The sequence below is a fragment of the Poecilia reticulata genome, chromosome 3, assembly GCF_904066995.2.
Source record: "Poecilia reticulata chromosome 3, P_reticulata-male-v2, whole genome shotgun sequence".
Taxonomy (NCBI): Eukaryota; Metazoa; Chordata; class Actinopteri; order Cyprinodontiformes; family Poeciliidae; genus Poecilia; species Poecilia reticulata.
This window is the reverse complement of record NC_088832.1, coordinates 35,161,795-35,184,670: the sequence shown is the minus strand read 5'-3', so window position 1 is coordinate 35,184,670 and position 22,876 is coordinate 35,161,795. Positions and strand designations below refer to the sequence as shown.

Genomic DNA, 22,876 nt, shown 5'->3' with positions numbered 1-22,876 from the left:
CAGTACAGCTCATCTTTACAAGTTAAACCAGAAAACTGCTATTTGTAATACTAAACACAAACTGGAGACTTAAAACTAGAGGAGAGGAGCCTAATAAAAAAATAAATGCATAAAAACAAAGTGAATGATTGTTGGTTTAAATGTTCACTGGCAGATGGCCTCTTAAAAGTTGTACTAAAACGTAAATTTTTTAAAATCATTTGAGAATTGTTCATGTTCATAAATCCAGGAATATCAAAGCAACTCGCCTGATATAAGCTAATAAGTTTGATATAAAATACAGTGTTTGCAAAATGTCACAAAAATGGTCCAATAAATTGTAATTCTCTAAGAAAAAGAATAGGTAGCTTAGCTGTAAGTCAGAATAGTTAACATTTACAACAAAATTTAAAATCCATCCATTTTCTTCCGCTTATCCGGGGTCGGGTCGCGGGGGCAGCAGCTTCAGGAGGCCCAGACTTCCCTCCCCAGCCACTTCTTCCAGCTCCTCCAGGAACCCCAAGACGTTCCCAGGCCATAGAGAGACATCGTCCCTCCAGCGTGTCCTGGGTCTCCCCTCCTCCCGGTGGGACCTGAACTCCTCACCAGGGAGGCGTCCAGGAGGCATCCTGACCAGATGCCCGAGCCTCAACTGGCTCCTCTCGACGTGGAGGAGCAGCGGCTCTACTCTGAGTCCCTCCCGGATGACCGAGCTTCTCTCTCTAAGGGAGAGCCCAGCCACCCTGCGGAGGAGGAAACCCATTTCGGCCGCTTGTACCCGTGATCTCGTTCTTTCGGTCATGACCCAAAGCTCATGACCATAGATGAGGGTGGGAACGTAGATCGACCGGTAAATCGAGAGCTTCGCTTTTTGGCTCAGCTCTCTTCACCACGACGGACCGGTACAGCGCCCGCTTCACGGCAGACGCTGCCCCAATCCGCCTGTCGATCTCCCGCTCCCTTCTTCTTCTTTAAAATATAACGGTAAATCCATATTTGAGCTTCCCTTTTTGCTGAAATAAATTTTATAGTAAATTTATTGAAATGTATAAGTCTGTTTTTAATAAGTGTTCTTATGTAGCCTGCAATCCCACCGGTGTTGTATTGTAGATTTGTTATGAAAGTAATTGAAACAAAAAACAAACAAAAAAAGAAAACACCCCAGCTCGGTTTGGTACTTCTGGAGCTCCATACCATGGAGCAGAGAGCTTATTAACCACGACGCCCCGCCCACCTGTGACGTCAGGGCTGGATCGGGATATCGGGAGAGCCGGAAGAGTCGCGGAAGGAGACGTTGCGGTTTCCACAAACGGTTCGCCTTCAAACCGGACCACATCTACCGGGACGGGACTGCGCTCACCAGCCGACTGGAGTGAACCTTTCTCTGGGTGACGGTGAGTGTTGAAACCCCCGCCATGGAGCGGGAGAGCTGATTCCAGGTGATCATTCCAGAAGGAAGGCTAACGTTAGCCTGCTGCTAGCTGGAAAACTGGAACAGGAAATACCAGAACCAAACTGACCCACAAGCACCACGGTTTCATCCCAAATCTCAGTTTTCTGCTCGGTTTTATCCTCTAATGTTGCTAAATGTTCATCCTGGAGGAGTTTGGCTGGAAACTAACCAGCTGAGACGCGACACGTACACATGTATGTTCAGATTTAACCGTTAATTGGCTGATTCAGAGGGAGGGATCGGGCTAATTCAGACATTTATACCCTGATCTGATTTATCAGGAGGAAACTGTCTGAGAGCAAAGGTCAAAAATCAACCAACAGTGTTTGATCAGGCTGTGTTCACATCAACACACCTCCTCAGCTGCCTGAAAGGTGAGCAGCAGCTGGGTGTGGTTCTGCTGAGATTCCTGTCAGGGACCAGTAACCATGCAGGTTCCTGCTTCCTGATCCCACCTCGACCAGTGGAGCCTCTGATGAAACACAGATGCTGGCTGTCCACACGCTGCTGAGTCAGGAGAAACCCAGAGGAATGTGGCTGATGATCCCAAAATGGCTCCAGAGGGAGGTTCTGTTCTGCCACCACAGAGCAAACAGACCCAAACCCAGACCCACCTGGTGGTCCTGATCCGCCTGGACCTAAAGAGACTGCAGGACCATTTACCAATATCCAATAAAATCAAATATTTTCTGAATAAATCACTTGTCATACTGTTGCTTAATACTTCCACTCATTAGTTATTGTGTGGAGAAACTCACATAAAACCAACATAAAACCTGATGCATGCTGCAGAGGAAAACTGTCCGAATTATAACTCACTATTTTCATCCAACTGATGAAATATTTTTGACATTGCATACTTTATTTAACGTTTTCTGACTTCATAGAGCTCAGAGCAGCCAGGTGAAGTGGGTCAAACTCAGACTGATTTAAACAACTGAAGGTCAGGATGGATATTAAAACCGTTGGAGGGATTCAGGTGTGGAATAATTGTTGAGTTAAAATTATGGGTTTTCATTCTTTAAATTAAAAAAATCTATATAAATTATTTGCTAAACCAATAAAAAGTTTTTTGATTGTTTTCTGTTGAATTGATTTTCTAAATCTGTGATATGATTTAGAAAAACATAAGTATGATTCTGCTGCTTTGATTTTAATGATGCTTAAAAACAAAGTGAAGCTGTAATGAGCTCCTGCTTCTCTTTGGGGCTCTTTGTGTTCTTTCCATTGACAGGAATTTAAATAAACATTTCCATTTTGTCTCGTTTCCTTTAAGCATCGTGTGTTTCTTCTGTTTTGACTTGTGTGGAAAAGTTAAAAAATTATGAAAACTATGGTTGTGTTGTACCGTTTTTAAAAATTTCAAACTTTACACAATAAAGAATAACTCAGTTTTTTATTTAAAGCAAAAACGGCAGCGATCACATATGGCTTCTTCTGGTGCTGAACTATGACCATCAATGACGTAAAAACCTGACCGTGACATGAGCCTTCATATGGAAGTGGCACAAATCGAAGCTTCTTTTTGGGAAATGAACGGTTTGGAATCGGACTGATAGAGTCTGATTTGGGTCGTAGTGAACCTGGTTTACTCAATCTGGACTCAGGTTTGGCAGCACAACACCAGGAAAATAAGGAATTAATACCCAGTTTGCTCTCATTTAGCTTTTCATCATCACAGTGACATCACTGCTGCGTGTTGATCTCTGGATGAGTCCAAATGTGTTACTGGTCTGTTACAGTGTAGCAGCGAACCGAACTCTGAAACGGCTTTGTTACTCACAGTAAGTCTTTTTTATGCAGCTCCGTTAAAAATGTAGGTCTGATCATTTTCCAGGTTTTTTTTTTCTCCTACAGTTAAAAAAAGAGACAAATGAAAAATAAATTTCTGGGGAAACTGAAGGTTTTAGTTTTTCTCCTGCAGACGGCTGAGGCTGAACCAGGCGGCTCTGGCTGAGTGTTCGGACCTGCTGCTCAGGTCTGCAGGAGAAACTTTTCTGATCTATTAAAACAAGAGAAAGCAGCTAAAATATTTAATATAAGGAGGCATCAACCTTTAAAAAACCTGGCTGACCATTCCGATTTTGACAGAATCAGATTTGTGTTTTGTCTGGATTGAGAGTTGCTGTAGTTTCAGACCTCAGCCATGGGAGATGAGATCAGCTGATCGTCCAGATGTAAGGAAATCTGAGCAGGTTTATCGGTCCTCCTCTAATTCAGTTCCTTTTCTTTCTTGAAGTGATGAAACTTGTTGTTCTGAACGTCAGTAATGTCTGATCCGTATGTGTTGCAGTGAGTTGGGCTGATTGAAGATGTGGAAAGCTGCTGCAGGTCAAAACGTCAAGGTTGCCGTTGACGACGGCGGAGACGACTGGGAGACCGACCCGGACTTTGAGGTTTCACCATCATCCTCCCGTATCTCCCTCCTCTCTCCTGTTGTTCTGCATGTTTATGGGTTTTTTTTTTCCAGAATGACGTGTCGGAGAAGGAGCAGCGCTGGGGGGCGAAGACGGTGGCCGGATCGGGACACCAGGAGCACATCGAGTCAGGATGCAGATGGTCTTTTCCTGTCTGAGTCTCGCTGTCGGCCGGCGTCTGCTAACCGTTTGACTCCCTGTGCTGCAGCATCCACCAGCTGAGGGAGACCGTCTCCACGGAGCACACCAGCCTGAAGCAGAAGGAGCTGGAGAACATGCCCAAGGCCTCGCACGGATACGGTGGCAAGTTCGGAGTCCAGCAGGACCGCATGGACAAGGTAGGAGCTGAGAGCAGGAAAAACATGCAAACATTTTATCCCATCATTTTTTTTTTATCTGAAATTTTTTATCATAATTTTTTCTTTTTTTGTTTTCCAAGTTAAAATAATTTATTTTTGATGCTCATTTTCTGATTGGCTGCCAGTCAAATTCATCAAGCTGCTTTGCTCCTCATGCTGGAAGTGGCAACAGATGATAATGAGCTGAACGAGCCAAACTTCCCTCCATTAAGGAGTTTTAATCCTCCAGAACCTTCTGGATGTTTTCCCAGAGTGTCTGACCTCCGTCTTCATCACCGAGTCGTTAGCGAGTCTTTTTGTGTCCTGCAGGTTTATGTCGCGTGTTTTCTGTTGTGATTAAAACCAGTTTAACTTCAAGCTTATCTTGTGTCTCCTGATGGGGAAAACTGACCAACCGATTGACTGATCAACCAACCAACCAACCAACCTATCGACCGACCAACCAACTGACCAACCGACCTATCGACTGACCAACCAACCAACCTATCGTCTGACCAACTGACCTATCGACCAACCGATCAACCAACCAACCTATCGTCTGACCTATCGACCGACCATCCAGATGGTTTCCATCTGGATGGTTTCTGTGTTTAAACCGCTGCTGACTCCTTAACCACTCGGCAGTAACTGAGCCGGGTGTGCTTCTGTGTGTCTGTGTGTTTCTGTGTGTCTGTGTGTTTCTTTGTGTGTCTGTGTGTGTCTGTGCATTTCTGTGTGTGTGTGTCTGTGTGTGTTCACCGCAGCGTGGATGTGATGAGCGAGGTGTGTTTACACCAAACGGCTCTGATGTCGGCTGCATGGGAGCGCAGCAACCCGGTGGGCCGCCGGTTGCTGACTCAGCCAAAAGTTTCCATCAAGCGGCTTCATGGTCATAAAACGCTAATATTTCATGCTTTATGTGATTTAATTATATTAAGGCTGAAACTATTAATTATTTGTTTATTTTAGTGCATTTCTACTATTGTATAAAATAAGTGCTTAAATAAATGTGGCAAAATTTTTATACAATTAATCAGAATAATTTCTTACTAAAATAATAATCAGCCTTAAATGATCTCTAAACAGTTTCTGTTTGGTTATTTCTGTCTGAAATACACACAACACTTTATGAACCTCAAATTTAAAAAACTGAGCAGAATATAGATGTTTAATTATTAGAAATGATCAAAGAAAAGCTGCAGCTTGGTGTGGATGGGCTTTTAAAATGGATTTGCTTTGTTTTGTCTCCAGTCTGCTGTGGGTCACGAGTACCAGAGCAAACTGTCCAAGCATTGCTCCCAGACCGACACGTCCAAAGGCTTCGGAGGGAAGTACGGCGTCCAGGCCGACCGCGTCGACAAGGTGCCTCCTCTTAGCTGAGGGCAGCAGTTACATCTGAAGAGTTTTCATTCACCGCCAGCAGGAGATGAGAACAATGCAAAGCTTCATATTTTGCAGATATGAAACGACTGCAAAGCAAACTTAAAAACCAAACTATCACATTCATGTCTCCCTGCACAGTAAATAAAAACCACAGCCGCATTTTGAAGCAGACGGAGATGGGAAGGAAAAATCTGATTATAGCAGATTTTTACTAAACAAACCTTAAATGATTCATATTTGGGCCCCAGAAAAACTGCATTAAATCTTGTTAAGGTTGAAAATCAGCCTGAAGACTGGATGGAAATCATCGGGTTTTCTCAGGAATCAACACAGAATTTGACATTTTAGTTGAAATTGATGAGAGATGAAGTCTGAATTTTATCACCACCAGAACAAAAGTCAAAACCTCCAGCAGCTTCTTTCTTTCTCAGGCTGAAAAGGAAGTTTCTCTTTTTATGGCCTAATTCTGAACTTTGGATCTGAAAAGGGAAACATTGTAAACGAGTGTTGGTTCCTGGGATCACCATGGCGACCGACCAATCAGCAGCAGACATGAGTCGGACCCCTGGTAAGGTCAGAACCGGTCCTGGTGTCTGCTGGGCGCTGAATCAACACAAAGAGCCAATCAGATGGAGGTTTACATCCCAGCGCCTGTTTAACGTTTTCACACGTTTCTACAACAAAAGATGCACAAAATGTTCAATTATACAGTTAAAAACATCAACATTCAGAGAAGATTTATTCATTTATCATATTTGTTGTAAATTTTTCAACAAATTGACAGAAAAAAACCTTTAATGTAAAAATGAAAACTGATTTTTGCAAAAATATTGTCAAGTAAATGGTTGCGTAAATATTGTCCCTCTTTGATGAGTTGACCCAACTCAGAGTATTTTTGCTATTATTTTGTAGAAATTATTTTTTATTTTGACATCTAAAATAAAGTTTTTGGATTTTATTTTGTGAAAACAGCCACATTTTTTTGATGATGGTTGATTTTTAAAGGTAAAACATCCGAGCGGTGAACAGTGCCGGTGGTTTCTGTGACTCTCTGCTCTTCACAAAGAAATGAAATCTAACATCAATAAATCACTCCATGTCTGACGCTCCTGTTTATTCCAGCATCACATAACAGGATTCATAATTATTGGATTATTTACGTTTGGATAATAGTTTTTCCCGTTTCGTTGCAGTCGGCCGTCGGCTTTGAGTACGCTGGGAAGACGGAGAAACACGCGTCGCAGAAAGGTTTGTCCAGACTCGTCTGATCCTCAGACATTCCTGGAATGTGCAGGATAAAAATCCAGCTGTGCTCCAGATTAATAATCCAGAGTTCCTGTTAGCAGCTGAGCAGCAGCTTCACATGTCGCTGTGCTGGTGGGAAATGTTTTGCTTCACTCTGACCTCTGACCCCTGCAGACTACAACACGGGGTTCGGCGGGCGGTACGGCGTTCAGGCGGATCGGGTCGACCAGAGCGCGGTCGGCTTCGACTACCAAGGCAAAACGGAGAAACACGAGTCACAGAAAGGTTCGTTCTTTATAGCAGAGGAAAATTTGGTGGAAGGAAACAATTCCTGATCTGCTTCTTGTAGAAATGTAACTCTGAGCCTGAACGTCAGTTGTCAGGATTTTCTGTTGAATTCAGATCTGGACATGAATCTGCTCTGATCTAAACCTGATCAGTGAGTTCCTCCTGCTGGAAGATGAACTTTGACCCCAGACTCACATCTTCTGCAGACTCTTAACAAGTTTTCCTGCAGGATGGACCCATCAGCTCTAGGTTCCCTGTCCCACATTATGATGCTGCCACCGCCATGTTTGATGCACAGTCAGTTTCCTCCTTATTGAGCCGTTTGAAAACGGACCAGGAAGTGAAACTGGATACAAACTGAGCTGCTTCCTGTTGACCTGCAGCTTCGCTGCTGCAGGTCGATTCGGGTCACAGACGCATTTAGGAAGCGTCTAAAATCTGCTTCCTCCAGTCAAATCATCAGAAATATCTGGAATGATTTAAATTATGTGGGATGGAAACAAACTTTTTTCTTTGCAGATTACGCCAAAGGTTTCGGGGGAAAGTTCGGCGTTGAGACGGACAAAGTGGACAAGAGCGCCGTGGGCTTCGAGTACCAGGGCAAAACGGAGCAGCACGAGTCGCAGAAAGGTCAGTGGAGGTGAAAGCGGGTCCAGCTGGAACCGGAGCCAGAAGCAGCTGGACCAACAGAAGCGAGCAGAATGTTCTGCCGAGGCAGAGGAACCCGATCATCCCGGGGTTTTCTGGTTTCTTCAGTTTCGTTTCGTTTTGCTCCGGTTGAGCGATGAAATCCTAAAGTCAGACCTTCTCCTGGGATCCAGAGGAGCCCAGCAGCCGCGGCGCTGAGCGGATCTGTGTCTGCAGGCCCGGCTCAGCCGCGCCTGCGGTTCTGCCCCGACTCGCCCAGAATCTGTTTTTATCAACCTGCAGCTTCTTGCTCTGTCTGTCTGTGTCTGCATGAGGAGGCGGGACATGAAGGGACCTCTAGGAAACTGATGTTTGATAACTGGGTCACATGTTCTGACGGGCCGAGTCGTTTCAATAAGAGCTGCTGAACAGCAGAGCATCAACGTTCAGTTGAGGAGAATCGCAGGACACATCAATAGTCCATCGATCAGAACAACAACATCCCTCAGTGCTGAAGCATCTTCTGCTGTTTTGATTGAGCAAAGTAGGAGGGACGACCTGTCTAAGATGGCCGCCGTATTTCCTGCGCCGGAGCAGCCAATGTGGGGTCTACTCTTATTATGTCTATGGGTTATCTACCTACCGACCTGATAATCAGGTCGTCTGCAGGTCATTTAGCGTCACGTTCTCCACCAACATGCTGTGGGCGAACGGAGACGGGTCACGATCGTCCGGCCCAGAAGGTTCTCCTCACCGACCCGAGTCGAACTGTTGACATTCTTTATGTCAACAAAGTGGCTTTAGATATTCATCCGTGGAGCTTCGACTGGGGTTACCAAGGGACCAGCCGCTATACATTTAAAGCCTGGGGGGGAGACAGAGACGGCGGTGGCAGCGTGTCGGTTGGTCTGTGTTACCCAGAAAGCAGTTGGGCACAATATCACAACACCGTGAGTGAAACAATGACTGGGGATCAGACTGCTATATAAAGTACTGGGAACCTTTTCTTTATTATTATACATCCACATTTATAGAGTACGGAACAAATCATGTCCCATATCGGAACAGCTGGAAACCCAACTGTTCTACGCGCCTTTTAATACGACAGAAGGAATGAAACGAGTTTTAATTTCTGCTGAGCGAAGTCAGTGAGATTCTGGTTCTCTTCTGGTTCTCCTCTGGTTCTCCTCTGGTTCTCCTGGTTCTCCTCTGGTTCTCCTCTGGTTCTCCTGGTTCTCCTCTGGTTCTCCTGGTTCTCTCCTGGTTCTCCTGGTTCTCCTGGTTCTCTCCTGGTTCTCCTGGTTCTCCTGTTTCTCCTCTGGTTCTCCTCTGGTTCTCCTCTGGTTCTCCTCTGGTTCTCCTCTGGTTCTCCTGGTTCTCTCCTGGTTCTCCTCTGGTTCTCCTGGTTCTCTCCTGGTTCTCCTGGTTCTCCTGTTTCTCCTCTGGTTCTCCTCTGGTTCTCCTCTGGTTCTCCTCTGGTTCTCCTCCAGACTACGTGAAAGGCTTCGGTGGGAAGTTCGGTGTTCAGACGGACCGGCAGGATAAGTCGGCGCTGGGATGGGATCACCAGGAGAAGCTGCAGCTTCACGAATCTCAGAAAGGTACGATCGGCCCGGTTCCGGCCCGCTGCGGTTCTGGACGCCCCGGGGCGATGAGCTGTTTTATCTGCAGCCGTGTTGAAATTCGTCTGGAGAAAAGCAGCTCAAATCCCGGTCCAGATTGGAACGGGTCACTGTAAAAAGGAGCTGTTGGGTTTAATAGCTTTTTTTCATTAAAACATAAAGACCTGAGTCTGGGTCACTTTGGGTCGGGTCCAGTCTGGTCCGGTCGGGTTTTACAGAATCGGTTTCGTTGGGAAAAAAGCGAATTGGCTTCAATCCACTTCCTGGTACCGGTTCTGTAAGTGAGACCGGTTCCGACCTTCATCCAGGAACTGGACCTCTGGTAAAACTCCATCACATCCCAGCATGTCGTCATAGAAACCTGTCCTTCCTGTTTCCTGTCTGAAGGTGGTTGTGTTCTCTGTCTGTCTGTCTGTCTGTCTGTCTGTCTGTGTGTGTGTGTGTGTGTGTGTGTGTGTGTGTGTGTGTGTGTGTGTGTGTGTGTGTGTGTGTGTGTGTGTGTGTGTGTGTGTGTGTGTGTGTGTGTGTGTTTCAGACTATAAGCGTGGGTTTGGAGGGCGGTATGGGGTAGAGGTGGAGAGGCGGGACCGCTGTGCTCTGGGCTATGAGCACAAGGAGAACCTGGCAAAGCACGAGTCCCAGAAAGGCACAGGCACATTCCGGATCCGGAACATTCCCGTTTCCCTCGGCTTGTCTGGCTCCTGCTGACACACACACACACACACACCTCTGCAGCACTGATGGACCAGCACGGAGATGTTTGACTCCTTTAGTTTTTTCCTTAATTATAAAAACTCATGAAGATATTTAATTATTTAATTCTTCACATTTGTTCTGTTTTTATCTGAAGATCAAAAATTAACCTGAAAATCAAACAAACGTTCTGCATTTCAGCTCATTTCAGTTTTAATTTGTGGTAAAATTAGACGCCGTTTCCATTTTGACCAGTTTTCCGGTTTTGATCTCCAGGATTCCCGGAGGTTTTTAGGAGTTTTTCCTTTTTGCCAGTAAATGACCGACTTCCTGCAGCATCTGGAAAACTCTGTTTAAATCGACGTTCTCCGTTTCTGGGAAAGTTTGGTGAAAGAAACCAGATTATGATGAAACATTTGTTTGACGATTCAGGTGATTCGTTCTCCTGATGGATTAGAACCAGAATAAAAAATGTTTTAGAAATTACAGGAATAAAAGTTAAATTATCTGAATAGTCGTAATAAGTCTATTAAAATAACTTTAAGACTAAAGTCATAGCATGAGAATCCTCTTAAAAAATAAAAGTTACAATAACGCGAGTATAAAGTCGTAGTGATTGATGCCAGCAGGACGTAACAAAAACGTCGTATGAGGAAAGTTTTCCAAAGAAAAAGACAATAAGAGTAAAAATGGGACCATAAAGTTGCAGATAATGTGAGAATAAATCCAGATTAAAATCAAACTGACTAATAAAACGATCTAATCAGATTTTCTGATGGTGTTTGGAAGGAGTTCTGGCAGGAAGCCGGTCCGGTCCGGTCCGGATCAGTGCTGCTCTGGTTCTGATGGGCCGGCTGTTCTCCCCTCTCTGCGCTCATTGATCTGTAAAGGCTGAAGGTCCGATTCTGCCGGATCGGACCGTTCTCCGACCTGCTCTGCATGAAGCCGCGTCCTCCTGTCTGTCCGGCATGCTGTCGGGTCACCGTGCACGCAGCACCGCCCACTTCCTGTTGGCTGCAGCTCCGTCTGCATGAGCTCATCAGGCTCCGCTCCATCAGAGATCCGGACCGGAACCGGATCGGTTCTGATGGACTCCGCCACCTCAGCTGACGCTCTGCCGTTTCTTTTCCAGATTATTCCAAAGGATTCGGAGGGAAGTTTGGCGTCCAGGACGACCGCATGGACAAGGTGACGCTCCGTGTGGTTCTGTTCCGGATCAGAACCGCTTCCGTTCCGGATCAGAACCGCTTCCTGACATGTTTCTGTCTCTCAGAGCGCCGGGAAGTTTGAGGACGTGGAGAAGCCGAAGCCGTCCTACCAGAAAACCAAACCTGTGGAAGCTGGTGAGGATCGTTGTTGTTCTTCTTCTTCTTCTTCTGTTTTTATTGTTCTGAGCTTTTCTTTGACAAAACTAAACGTAGAAGAACAAAAACTTGTCCCATCGGATGAAGTTAACTTTCACTTTCATCTAAATTGTAATATTTCAGGTTGGAAATATGTTGGAGAAACAGCCTGACATGGATATGTTTTATATTTCCAAGCTGTAATCTGACAGTCTGCCTTCCATCCTATATAAATCATAAATGACCTTTAACCTCTTGGATACCCTTTGATTCAGTCTTTATCGGTTTACATTCTGAATCTGATTAGTTGACATTAAATAAACTAATCCGGCATGTTTATCCAACACCAATAAAAATCTGTAGTTTTATTTTAACTGATATTCTTTATTCAGTTAAAAAACTTTAATTCTGTCCACATTTTGTCACATCACATGTATTTATTTTTCTTTACGCCGCGTTAAAGTGTGAAGACTCTTCTTCATCTGAACGTCTCTGACCTTTGACCTCTGTGTGTTGCCGAGCAGCGGGCAGCAGCACAGGAAGCATCAAGGCTCGATTTGAGAACATCGCCAAGCAGAAGGAGGAGGAGGACCGGCGGCGGGCCGAGGAGGAGCGGGCGCGCCGCCACGCCAAGGAGCAGCAGGAGCAGGAGGAGGCGCGGCGGAAAGCGGAGCGGCCGCCGTCCCCCGCCCACGCTCCCAGTCCCAGCCCCACTCCCCCAGTCCAGCCTGCCGCAGAGCTCCAGGTGGGTTCTGGGAGCCTCAGTCTGCCACTTCCTGGACATTCCCAGCATCTGACTTCCTGTTTCCTCCTGCAGAGCTCTCAGAGCGAAGCTGTGAACGACGAGCCGCTGTATGAGGAGACGCAGGAAGCCCAGGACGCCTACGAGCAGCCGGACCTGTACCAGAACCCCGACGAGGCGGCGGCTCCAGCAGGTGGCGCTTTGCCCTCTCCACAGATTAACTCAGGCGATTTTCCAGGCGGCGTTCCTGCAGGTTCCTGCAGGTTCCCAAAGAGTCACAAGACCTTCATCCTGGATTAGAGCTGAAGATTCATCCAGGAAGTTCCAGCTGAACTGGGATTGTTTTGAGATTTATATTTCTGTCTGAGAGGAAAAACTACAAACCCCATCATGCAGTGCAGCTCTTCTCCTGCAACTTTAACGATGTAGGAAACTTCCAGAAAACATCGTTTCCAAGAATTTATTTATGATTTGATGCTTTTTAGGGAAAAAGAAAAACTACATAACATAAAAATCTAAATGAATTTCAAAAATATAAAGAAAAATCTTTTTCTTTATAAGCAGCTGAACTTCCTGCAGTTTAAAGCCATTAAATTAAAACTGATGGTGAAACACAGGAACACTGACTGCTGCAGCATTTTGGCCATTTTTTATCAGTTATGCTGCGGGCCTGACGCTGTGCGTTCTGTAGTGATGCTGCGGGCCTGACGCTGTGCGTTCAGTAGTGATGCTGCGGGCCTGACGCTGTGCGTTCAGTAGTGATGCTGCGGGCCTGACGCTGTGCGTTCTGTAGTGATGCTGCGGGCCTGACGCTGTGCGTTCAGTAGTGATGCTGCGGGCCTGACGCTGTGCGTTCAGTAGTGATGCTGCGGGCCTGACGCTGTGCGTTCAGTAGTGATGCTGCGGGCCTGACGCTGTGCGTTCAGTAGTGATGCTGCGGGCCTGACGCTGTGCGTTCAGTAGTGATGCTGCGGGCCTGACGCTGTGCGTTCTGTAGTGATGCTGCGGGCCTGACGCTGTGCGTTCAGTAGTGATGCTGCGGGCCTGACGCTGTGCGTTCAGTAGTGATGCTGCGGGCCTGACGCTGTGCGTTCAGTAGTGATGCTGCGGGCCTGACGCTGTGCGTTCAGTAGTGATGCTGCGGGCCTGACGCTGTGCGTTCAGTAGTGATGCTGCGGGCCTGACGCTGTGCGTTCAGTGGTGATGCTGCGGGCCTGACGCTGTGCGTTCAGTGGTGATGCTGCGGGCCTGACGCTGTGCGTTCAGTGGTGATGCTGCGGGCCTGACGCTGTGCGTTCAGTGGTGATGCTGCGGGCCTGACGCTGTGCGTTCAGTGGTGATGCTGCGGGCCTGACGCTGTGCGTTCAGTGGTGATGCTGCGGGCCTGACGCTGTGCGTTCAGTGGTGATGCTGCGGGCCTGACGCTGTGCGTTCAGTGGTGATGCTGCGGGCCTGACGCTGTGCGTTCAGTGGTGATGCTGCGGGCCTGACGCTGTGCGTTCAGTGGTGATGCTGCGGGCCTGACGCTGTGCGTTCAGTGGTGATGCTGCGGGCCTGACGCTGTGCGTTCAGTGGTGATGCTGCGGGCCTGACGCTGTGCGTTCAGTGGTGATGCTGCGGGCCTGACGCTGTGCGTTCAGTGGTGATGCTGCGGGCCTGACGCTGTGTGTCTGCATGCAGATGAGCAGCAGTACGAGTACGGAGACGACCTCGGCGTGACGGCGGTGGCTCTCTACGACTACCAAGCAGGTGAGACGGGATCCTTCCTGCCTCGTTCAGTCGGAACCGATCAGTTTACTCACTAGTTTAGTTTAGTTTTCATTTTTATCTGTGGTTTAATAATTTCATGACTTGGTTCCAGTTATTTATACTTTTCCTCCATTAATTACCGTTTTAATTTATTTCAGCCTAAACTAAATGTTTTCTTAATTTCAGTTATTTTAGTTTTAATTTTGCCTCTGATTTAAATGAATCTCTTCTCGTTCAGCCGGCGACGACGAGATTTCCTTCGACCCCGATGACATCATCACCAACATCGAGATGATCGATGAGGGCTGGTGGCGCGGCGTCTGCAGGGGCGCATACGGCCTCTTCCCGGCCAACTACGTGGAGGTCCGGCAGTGACTCCGCCCCCCGTCTCCACCTGGGAGTGAGTCCTCCCTCCGCCTGCAGCCGGTTAAAGCTGAGACGTTTTCAGAGTTTCTATCTTTTGTCCCTGAAGAATCAGGCCGAGCCTTGAACTCGCCCTGTAGAGTATTATCATGTTTGGAATCATGTCATGTTTGATCATTTTTAAACTTATTTCTGTTTGTTTCGCTGCTTCGAATGTTTCGGTGTCTGTTTGTTTCTCTGTCTTAATGTTTCCTGGCCACCAGGGGGCGCCTGCTGCCGGCTGCTCTGAGGGAACAACGCTCCGACTTTAATTCATCTCTGGGTTTTCTAATAAAAGTGACATTTTCAAATGGATTATTTTTATCTGTTGGCTTCAGTCACATCATTACCTGCTGTTTCATTTTCTTTTTTTTAATGTTTCAATAAATAAAATATGAACAATTAACATTTTTGGGTCCATTTTCTTTGTAGATATTACCTGAAAACGCAGCTTTCAGAATCCAGAGTGAAAATGTCTGATAAATTACGGAGGCATTGTGGAAGTCAGTTTTTTACTCCTCCGTTTCAGGCAAAGAGCAGGAACCTTTTAAAAATCTGAATATTGTGAATATATTAAATGTTCTTGGTCACTCATTTCAGAAATGAAACTTTCATAACTCACACATTGAGGGAAATATTCTGTCTCACAGAAATTAATGCAAAATTCAGTGTCAGAAAATTTTAATGTGAAGAAAAGAAGCAAATGCAGGAAACTGGTGTCACACTGAAGCATTTTCACAGAATGTTGAGTGGAAGGAAAAAGTGGTGGAAAAATGAGAACCAGAACCCTGGAGGGCTGTCGAGTAAAACCCATTCAAGAATTTGGTGGAGCTTCACAAAACTACAAGGAATAAAGAATTTCATCTTTACTCGCGTTCTGAAATGAGTGACAGAGCATCGTCACCTTGACAGAATAACGTTACTTTTTGCTAAAAGTGCTTTTGCAAATAATTTTAATTTCTTTGGCCAAAATATTTAGGGGAAGAAAATAACTTTGCAAAAAAAGACTTGAGGATTATTTTAAACTTCTCTTTAAAGATTTTCATCTGATTTTTGAAATAACTATTTTTGATTTACTTTAAGCTGAAATGTCTAAATGAAACCCAGAAATGTTCCTGAATCAGTTTCTTGAACGAACAGACGTCCTACCAACGTTCTCCAGAAGGTGGCGGTGTTCACCTGCTGCTGCTGCAATAAAACACCGGAAGAACACGGCTCTAGTGCAATATTATATTTATTTCTTACAGTGACTTTTGGTTGCCATACAAGAAACCTTGAGGAATTGAAGGGGGAGGAAGTAGAGTGCTTTTACAGGAAATTTCTCTCTTTTCGTTTCAGTAATTAGTCGACTCTATGATGATTCAGTAGCACAAAATTACAGCAACATAGAAAACATGAGCACAAGTCTTCTGCACAAATTACCAAAAACATCTTAGCCTCTATGAAGACTTAAAGAATAAAATCTATTAATGGGAAAATAAAGGAAGAGAAACTAAAAGTTACCTGAATGTTTGACGATGATGAAGGAGGGAGAAGTGTGTGGGGGGTGATGAAGATTCCTACTAAATCTACTCTGCTCTACGTTTCCACAGAGAAAACTGCAGCCACCGCTTATCGTTTAAGGTGGATTTATTTTGACACACAAAGGTTTTCATACAGGTTTCTACGGGCGCGGCCTGCAGGGTCAGGGGTCAAAATGTACACGCGTCCCTCAGTCTCTACACGCTCTGCGCTGAGGGGGGCGCTCTACTCAGGCAGATGGTGCTGTCAGAAAACACTTGATTGGCCAGAAATATCTTAAATCTACTGCAGCAGAGTGTTTTCTACTTTAGGCAACACGTCATTAAAACACTGATGGGTGAGAAAATGGAAAAAATAAAACACAACCAAGGAGAATCATTCAGAATAAATATTGCTTCTTACATAACCCATAAATCTAATAATAATAATCATAATAATAATAATCCACATTTTAATCTACGTATATATTATTTCTGTTTTTGGCAATCCAAGCATCGGTGTTGAACAGTATTTGTTCAGATAACCTCTATAAAATTTCATAGAACTCTATACAAATCTTTAAAAATACTGTGCTTTTCTACCCCCTCCAGCACGCCGCTGAGTTTGAAAACAGGATTATAGCAGCATTGTCCCTCGCCAGCCACCGTACGGCTGATGTTCACAGAACACACGGGTTGTGGATGTCTGTCTCCTGAAGAAAAGCTGCGTGACGGGCGAGATGGAGCCGACGAAGACGGGTCAGAGCGGGGCGTGCTCGGATGGATGAGCTGGGTGGAGGAAGGGAGCAGCAAGCTTTTTAAGGCATCCTCTGCCGGATGACGCACAGGGCGGGGCGCGGGCCGGGGGCGGGCCGGGGCTTTGGTCATCAGGTCGGCCCTGCAGCGATAAATCTACCCTCATAGACTTCCTTCTTCACCGTTTATACACAGACTCAAATAGACATTTTTATCCCGTTAAACACTCTTATATACAAACACAACAACCTTCAGCTTCATAAATATGATTAAACTCCAAACTCCAGCCGAGTTTCAGAGACTCATTTCTGACCGGAGCGTCAGGCGGACCAGACAGCCAGAACTCAAGGCTCAATTTGAATCCAAGTGAAAACAAGTGGCAGGACATTTTAAAGACGTACTGCTTGTCTTCTTAGTTTTAGTGTCACGTTTAATAAACCTTCAGTTATTAATCTCTAATCTGACAGCAGTGCACAAACGTTTCAGTCATTTTGTGAAATAAAAATATTATTTTACTCTTCTAAAGTGTTTTTCTATGTGCTTAAAATATTTTTTTTTATATATTAAGTTTTATTATTTAAATCTGTCACAAGCTGATATTGTGTCCAACAGAACTGGATCCAAATGCAACATTTTGGGAAATACACACTTTGATCTGATTGGATCTTTTTAGACAAACTGGTTTCTTTTGTGCAATAACTGCATGTTAAACATGAACAATGTAATCTCCCACTATTTGACTCAGCTTTTGAATTTAAACATATTTTTATGTTGCTTTGTTTTACACAAGAACAATTAATTCATGATTAATGAACCCTTACTGTAGAATGCTAATAGTTAACACTGCGCGCATTATAACCTTTTTCTCTTTCAATTTTTATATTTTTACTTAGGATCAGTTGAACAGCTGAGATTTTCTTTGTCAAGATAAATTAAGGTGCCGCAAATTTTTTATACTTTCCCCTATAAACTGTGTAAAATGTTTAATTTTGTTTGTGCTTAATCTATTTTAAGAAATCATAAGCAGTAATAAATGTAATCATTGGTTATGAGTCGGTCCTATAAGAACAAATCAAACTAATTATGTTGATATAAATTAATGCAGCGATCAGGAACAAAACTGTGAGGAACGTGAATAAAAACAACAATTTTTAATCCTTTCATTTCATTGAGGTATATGGCAGTTATTTATTTTGTATTGGAAAAGTAACTCTGTTGAAATGAAGTTTTAACCTCTACATGTGTTGAGAAACACATTGAATAGTTTAGCTTATTTTAGCTACAGCAAACTGTCCCTTTACGTACAGAAGGTTGATACTGATGAAATGTTTAACTGGCAAAAACATCAAAAAGTTACTTCATCAAATGGATTCAACAACTGGCAGGTTTTATAAAATGCATTGATAAGATGCTAAATTAGCTTCAGCAGCTATGAGTCCAGTTTACTTCTCTTTATCTGACATCAGCAGACAAGAACCTGGTGACTTATTATTCAGCAATAATAATAATAATAATAATAATATAATATTATTCAGTATTGTGGTGTGTTTTATACTTAGGCCGAGTGCACACATAGACAAATATATTGGAAAACAATTTAACTTTTATACGTTTAAACTATGATAAAACCTCCCGCGGATTACAGATTGTGATCAATAATGTGTCAATATATTAACATATCTGCTTTGACACAATTCCCAAAATAAATTGTCTTGTATTTTATTAACGTTTCACTCTAACACGCTATTTATACATATATGAACCTCCTGGCGCCATATTTGATTCCCAACCGGAAGTTGTGGTTGTGCTGAAGGCTTCTGATTGGCTGACATTGGTTTGCTGCTTTGCGCTACACCGCCCCCTATGGGTTTGGCATGTTACAAACACTCGGGGCGAATTTGTGGATGAAATACAGTCCTGTTTTGTTTTATTTTTTAAAATGATGTGGTGGAGATGTTTGTTTTTATAAAGACCCAGATACTTGTGTACAAGATAAATATTGATATTTTAAATTAATCAGTTGTTTAAATCCAGAGTTGAAACTAAAAACTTGAAAACAAACCTGTGTATTTCCCAAAATGTTTCCTGTACCATTTTAAGCAGACCTGGACTCGTACGCACAGGTGTGCGACACGGCAGCATGGCAGTGGGCTCCCAGTGCTCCCAGTGCTCCCAGTGCTGACCCGTTACTGGTGAGGTGGAACAGATCCGACCGAGTGAGGCACAAAAAGTTCTACTTCTGCTAAACTGTGGCCTACATAGCAGATTTATGAAAATAGCTAAACGGGTCGCAGAGATTTCTGGGTCGAACAGCAACACACACACACACACACACACACACACACACACACACACACACACACACAAGCACACAGTGTGCAGGTAGGAAAAGTGAAGTAAGAACAAGGACGTGTTGGAGGTCCAGTCCTCCTCATGTCCTCACCTCAGGTTTCCCTACATCCTGATGTGGAAGCTGTGGGCTCCACAGTATTCAGGAGCTAAAACGCCATCCATATGTGTGTGTGTGTGTGTGTGCGCGTGTGTGTATGTGTGTGAGTGTGTGTGTGTGTGTGTGTGTGTGTGTGTGTGTGTGTGAGAGCATGCTGTGAGTGAAAGCTAAGTGTGAATCTCCACGGTGCATGACCTCTGTGGACGGTGACATGTTGGCTTAATGTCTCAGCTGATGCTCTAGTTTTGACACAAACAGGTGAAAAGCAACAGAAGACGGAGTCTGTCTCCAGAAGTTCTCCTACAGCCACAGACGCACCCAGAAATATAACTCCGTTAGGACTCTAGTGAAGAAATATTCTCTGAAGAAATACTAGCAAAGATAGAAAAGGAGCATGGACCAGCTCAGCTGGTTCTTCTCGCACCGACTCCAGCAGAACGGAAAACGTCTCGGTATTCCAGAGCGAGGCGGGGAGAGCACAGGTCTGCCAAAGGAACCTCCACACCAATCAGGTTTTATATTCCCAGAGTTCAAAATATTCCAGAAACCGGCAGACGGTCGGCCGGACCGCCGGTCCCCTTCGCTCTCCCTGCGGTCGCCCAGGGCGGCAGGGAGCAGGGGGCGGACAAACCGAAGCTCTGAGATGAGGGCGGCGACGCAGGATGAGAGGACAACAACAGCAAGAGGCAGCTTCAGCTAGCGTGAAGGGGAGCTGTGCGCACGTCGCCCCCTGCCTGCTGGGAGGTCTATCTGTCCTGCAGCAGCTTCAGGGCGCGCTCGATGTTCATACGGTGGCCCACTCTGGTCACGCCCAGGTCTATCAGGTCCTCCTTCTGCAGCGACGGCAGGTGCGCGCCCTCGATCTCGTTGTCCAGGAAGGCGTCTTTGTGCTCGCCGAGGTTCAGGCTGTCCAGCCAGTCGGCCACGTCGTGTTTGCTCCACAGCTCCACGGGTTTGGAGGCAAACGGCTTCCCGGACGCCGCCACCGCCTGCATCAGCGTGAGCGGCGACGGAGAGCGCGAGCTGCCGCTGCCGCCGCACGACGAGCTCAGGCTGTAGCCGCCGCCGCTGCCCATAGGGGGCGTGGGCAGGCCGAAGACGTCGGTGAGGGTGGGGGACACGGAGGGGGGCAGCGAGGAGCAGGGCGTGAGCGAGGAGGCGGAGTCCGGCGGGCTGCAGGGGTTCGCCTGCGACGGGAGGCTGCTGGGAGGCGTGGAGCTGAGAGCCGCCGCCGCGCCGCTGTTACGCATTCCTGAGTCGTCTGGGGGGGGCCTGGGGGGGCCAGAGGAGAGCAGAGGTCAGCAAAGGTCACTGAGCTGCACAGCAAATAAATCAATAAGAAAAACATCTGATAACATTTCATCCCCAGAAAACAGAAAAACACCAGAAAACAAAGATATTATAATAAATGTGTATTTATATATTTATACAAGAATAAAATTGTAATAATTTAAGAAAACATGTGCAATAATATGAGCAATAAGTCTAATAAAATAACGATAAAACCATAATAATGTGAGGTTAATAATTCAAGAAAGTCACATTATTAAAATGAAGTCATAATAATAGAGAATAAAATCAGATTAAAACAAGAAAAGGTTGAAACGCTAAAAAGTCGTAATATTGCCAAAGTAAAAATAATTTAAAAAATAAAGAAATGTTGAGCGTGTTTGAAGTTATACTTTGGCATCATTTTTAGAAATTGGCAATAATTTATTTTTTAACACATCAGCAGCAGAACTTTAAACGACTCAACAACGTAGAAAGAATCAGATCATGTTTATCGCAGCTTTACTCTCATTAAAATCACATTTTTTCTTATTATTTTATTACTTTTTTCTGGTAAAATTGCATCTTTATTAAAATTGTGACTCTATTGTCTTAATTGCCCTGAGGCAGCCTGGTGACCTGTCCAGGTGACCTGTCCAGGTGACCCGACCTGTCCAGGTGACCTGTCCAGGTGACCCGTCCAGGTGTCCTGTCCAGGTGTCCTGTCCAGGTGTCCTGACCTGTCCAGGTGACCTGTCCAGGTGACCTGTCCAGGTGACCCGACCTGTCCAGGTGACCTGTCCAGGTGACCCGTCCAGGTGTCCTGTCCAGGTGTCCTGTCCAGGTGTCCTGACCTGTCCAGGTGTCCTGACCTGTCCAGGTGACCCCGCCTCTCGCCCAGAACGTTGGCTGGAGAGGCAGCAGCTCCTCCTGACCCACTCAGGAGTGGAAGATGGATGGATGGATGGATGGATGGATGGATGGATGGATCAATGGATGGATGGATGGATGGATGGATGGATGTTGACAGTGGAGGCTCGGCGGGGGAAAAAACCCCGGAAGTGTTTTGAACTGTTTAATACTCCACATGTCCACCAGGGGGCGCCGCGTGCAAACCTTCAGGATGGAGCTGGAGACGTTTTTATTGTCTGCCGTCATATTTTCTTGCTTTTTAATAGTTTTCATTCCTGTTTTCTGCTTGTGTGGTTCGGCTTACACCAGAAGTTATGATTCATCTCCACTTCATCAACAATTTCATGCAGAAATTATGACCTCCTCAGATTAAAATACTTAAAACAATAAAAACTAAACTTGTGTTTTGACTTTGAAGTTTGATCTGGTTCACCTGCTTCTTTATCCAAATTTTATTTTATTAGAAATGATCAAATATGAAACACGTAAAATAAATATATTTTCTTTAACAGGTTGTAGAGAAGAGGATTTCTTATTTTTCTGAAGTTCCTGTCATGAAGTTTGACCTTTCACCTTCATGCATTCATTTATTTTTCCTATTATTTTCTGTCCAACAAATGCATATTTTTCCCTAATATCTCTCTGTATTAACCAGTTTTCAGTTTTCAGCTGAGACGTAAAATAAATAAACGGTTTATTTGCAGATTAACGGGATCCAATCCGGATTCTGATCCGTTTTTATTCTCTTCTGCAAACTTTGCATGTCATCATGTGACTTTATGGATTCTTTCATATCAGAACATATTTGGAAATGGAGAGAAGTCATTTATGGAAACTGATTTTTCTAAATATTCGCAGCATTAATAGAGACGTTTGAACCGCTGCTACGTACGGTGGAGGATCTGTGATGCTGCGGGCCTCCACACTGACTGAATGCTCTCAAACTCAAACTTTTATAAATTATCAGTCATATTGTCCTGCTGCAATAAAAATATTTTTATTCTAAGGTTAATTTTCATATTTACTCTGAGGAAAGTAAAGGAGCTTCACTATCAGCTGCAGAAACACACCTTGCTATCTTTGTGAGGACTTCCTATTGATTTCCATTCATTTCTACAGCCTAAGCCTTTTAGTAACCAAAACTCAATTTACACCTTACCCCTAAATCTGACCCCTGACCCAGACCTCCACCCAGGATCCGGTTCCGTTCAGAACCGGACAGAGAGTTCAGTTGGGCTTAAAACTGAACCTGAATCGGGTCAAGTGAAACTCCCAGAACGGCTTCTGGCTCCGGCGTCCTGCGAGGGACATATGGAGCCGCCTGAGGGACGAGGAGGGGACACGGAGGGGCCGAGTGGGCCCTTCTGCCAGAAACAGGAAGTGGGCCACAGTGGGAGAGAGGAGCCGCCCTGATTGGTGGAAAACTTACAGCTTTTCCACAGCGTGATGAGAGACAGAGGACAACATGCATCATGTCGGTGGACGGCGACTTTAACTCGGCCTGATGACCATCAACCTGCCGCCTGCACAACTCTGGACGAGTTTCTGCCGCAGTTTTGGTGGCAGCAGTTAAATCGATGTGAAAAGGATTTAATTGCCTATTAGGACTAATTAGTCCAGAGCCTCGTTTAGCTTCTCTGACCTTATTACAGCTTTCTGCAGCTGAAGAAGAAGAGAAGGAAGAAGAAGACGCTGCTGTGAACACAGAGG

General features: G+C 45.1%; 2 protein-coding genes across 10 annotated transcripts in view; one reads left to right on the top strand and one right to left on the bottom strand.

Annotated features, from left to right (window-relative positions):
* The first annotated feature begins 1,212 nt into the window (after nucleotides 1–1,212).
* cttn (cortactin) lies at nucleotides 1,213–14,687 on the top strand. Of its 4 annotated transcripts, none has more exons than XM_008406123.3 (16): nucleotides 1,213–1,373; nucleotides 3,726–3,828; nucleotides 3,903–3,976; nucleotides 4,058–4,187; nucleotides 5,439–5,549; nucleotides 6,764–6,818; nucleotides 6,990–7,100; nucleotides 7,623–7,733; nucleotides 9,221–9,331; nucleotides 9,888–9,998; nucleotides 11,178–11,233; nucleotides 11,319–11,388; nucleotides 11,913–12,133; nucleotides 12,206–12,323; nucleotides 13,811–13,879; nucleotides 14,118–14,687. In XM_008406123.3, exons 2-16 carry the CDS (start codon nucleotides 3,745–3,747, stop codon nucleotides 14,252–14,254), a joined length of 1,569 nt encoding a protein of 522 aa, XP_008404345.1. In that variant the 5' UTR covers nucleotides 1,213–1,373; nucleotides 3,726–3,744; the 3' UTR covers nucleotides 14,255–14,687. The 4 variants fall into 4 exon arrangements, with proteins under 4 accessions (XP_008404345.1, XP_008404343.1, XP_008404347.1 ...); XM_008406121.3 differs by having other exon boundaries at nucleotides 9,888–10,004; XM_008406124.3 differs by lacking the exon at nucleotides 9,888–9,998 and having other exon boundaries at nucleotides 1,214–1,373.
* Nucleotides 14,688–15,497: 810 nt separating this feature from the next.
* Nucleotides 15,498–22,876, bottom strand: part of LOC103463007 (SH3 and multiple ankyrin repeat domains protein 2) — a 189,521-nt gene continuing 182,142 nt past the window's right edge. For 5 of the 6 annotated variants that reach the window (XM_081605588.1, XM_081605585.1, XM_081605584.1 and 2 more), the window contains one exon: nucleotides 15,498–20,257. In XM_081605588.1, coding sequence (XP_081461714.1) covers nucleotides 19,732–20,257 — 526 coding nt within the window. In that variant the 3' untranslated portion in view covers nucleotides 15,498–19,731. The remainder of the gene's footprint in view (nucleotides 20,258–22,876) is intronic. The other variant, XM_081605589.1, reaches the window with a different exon arrangement.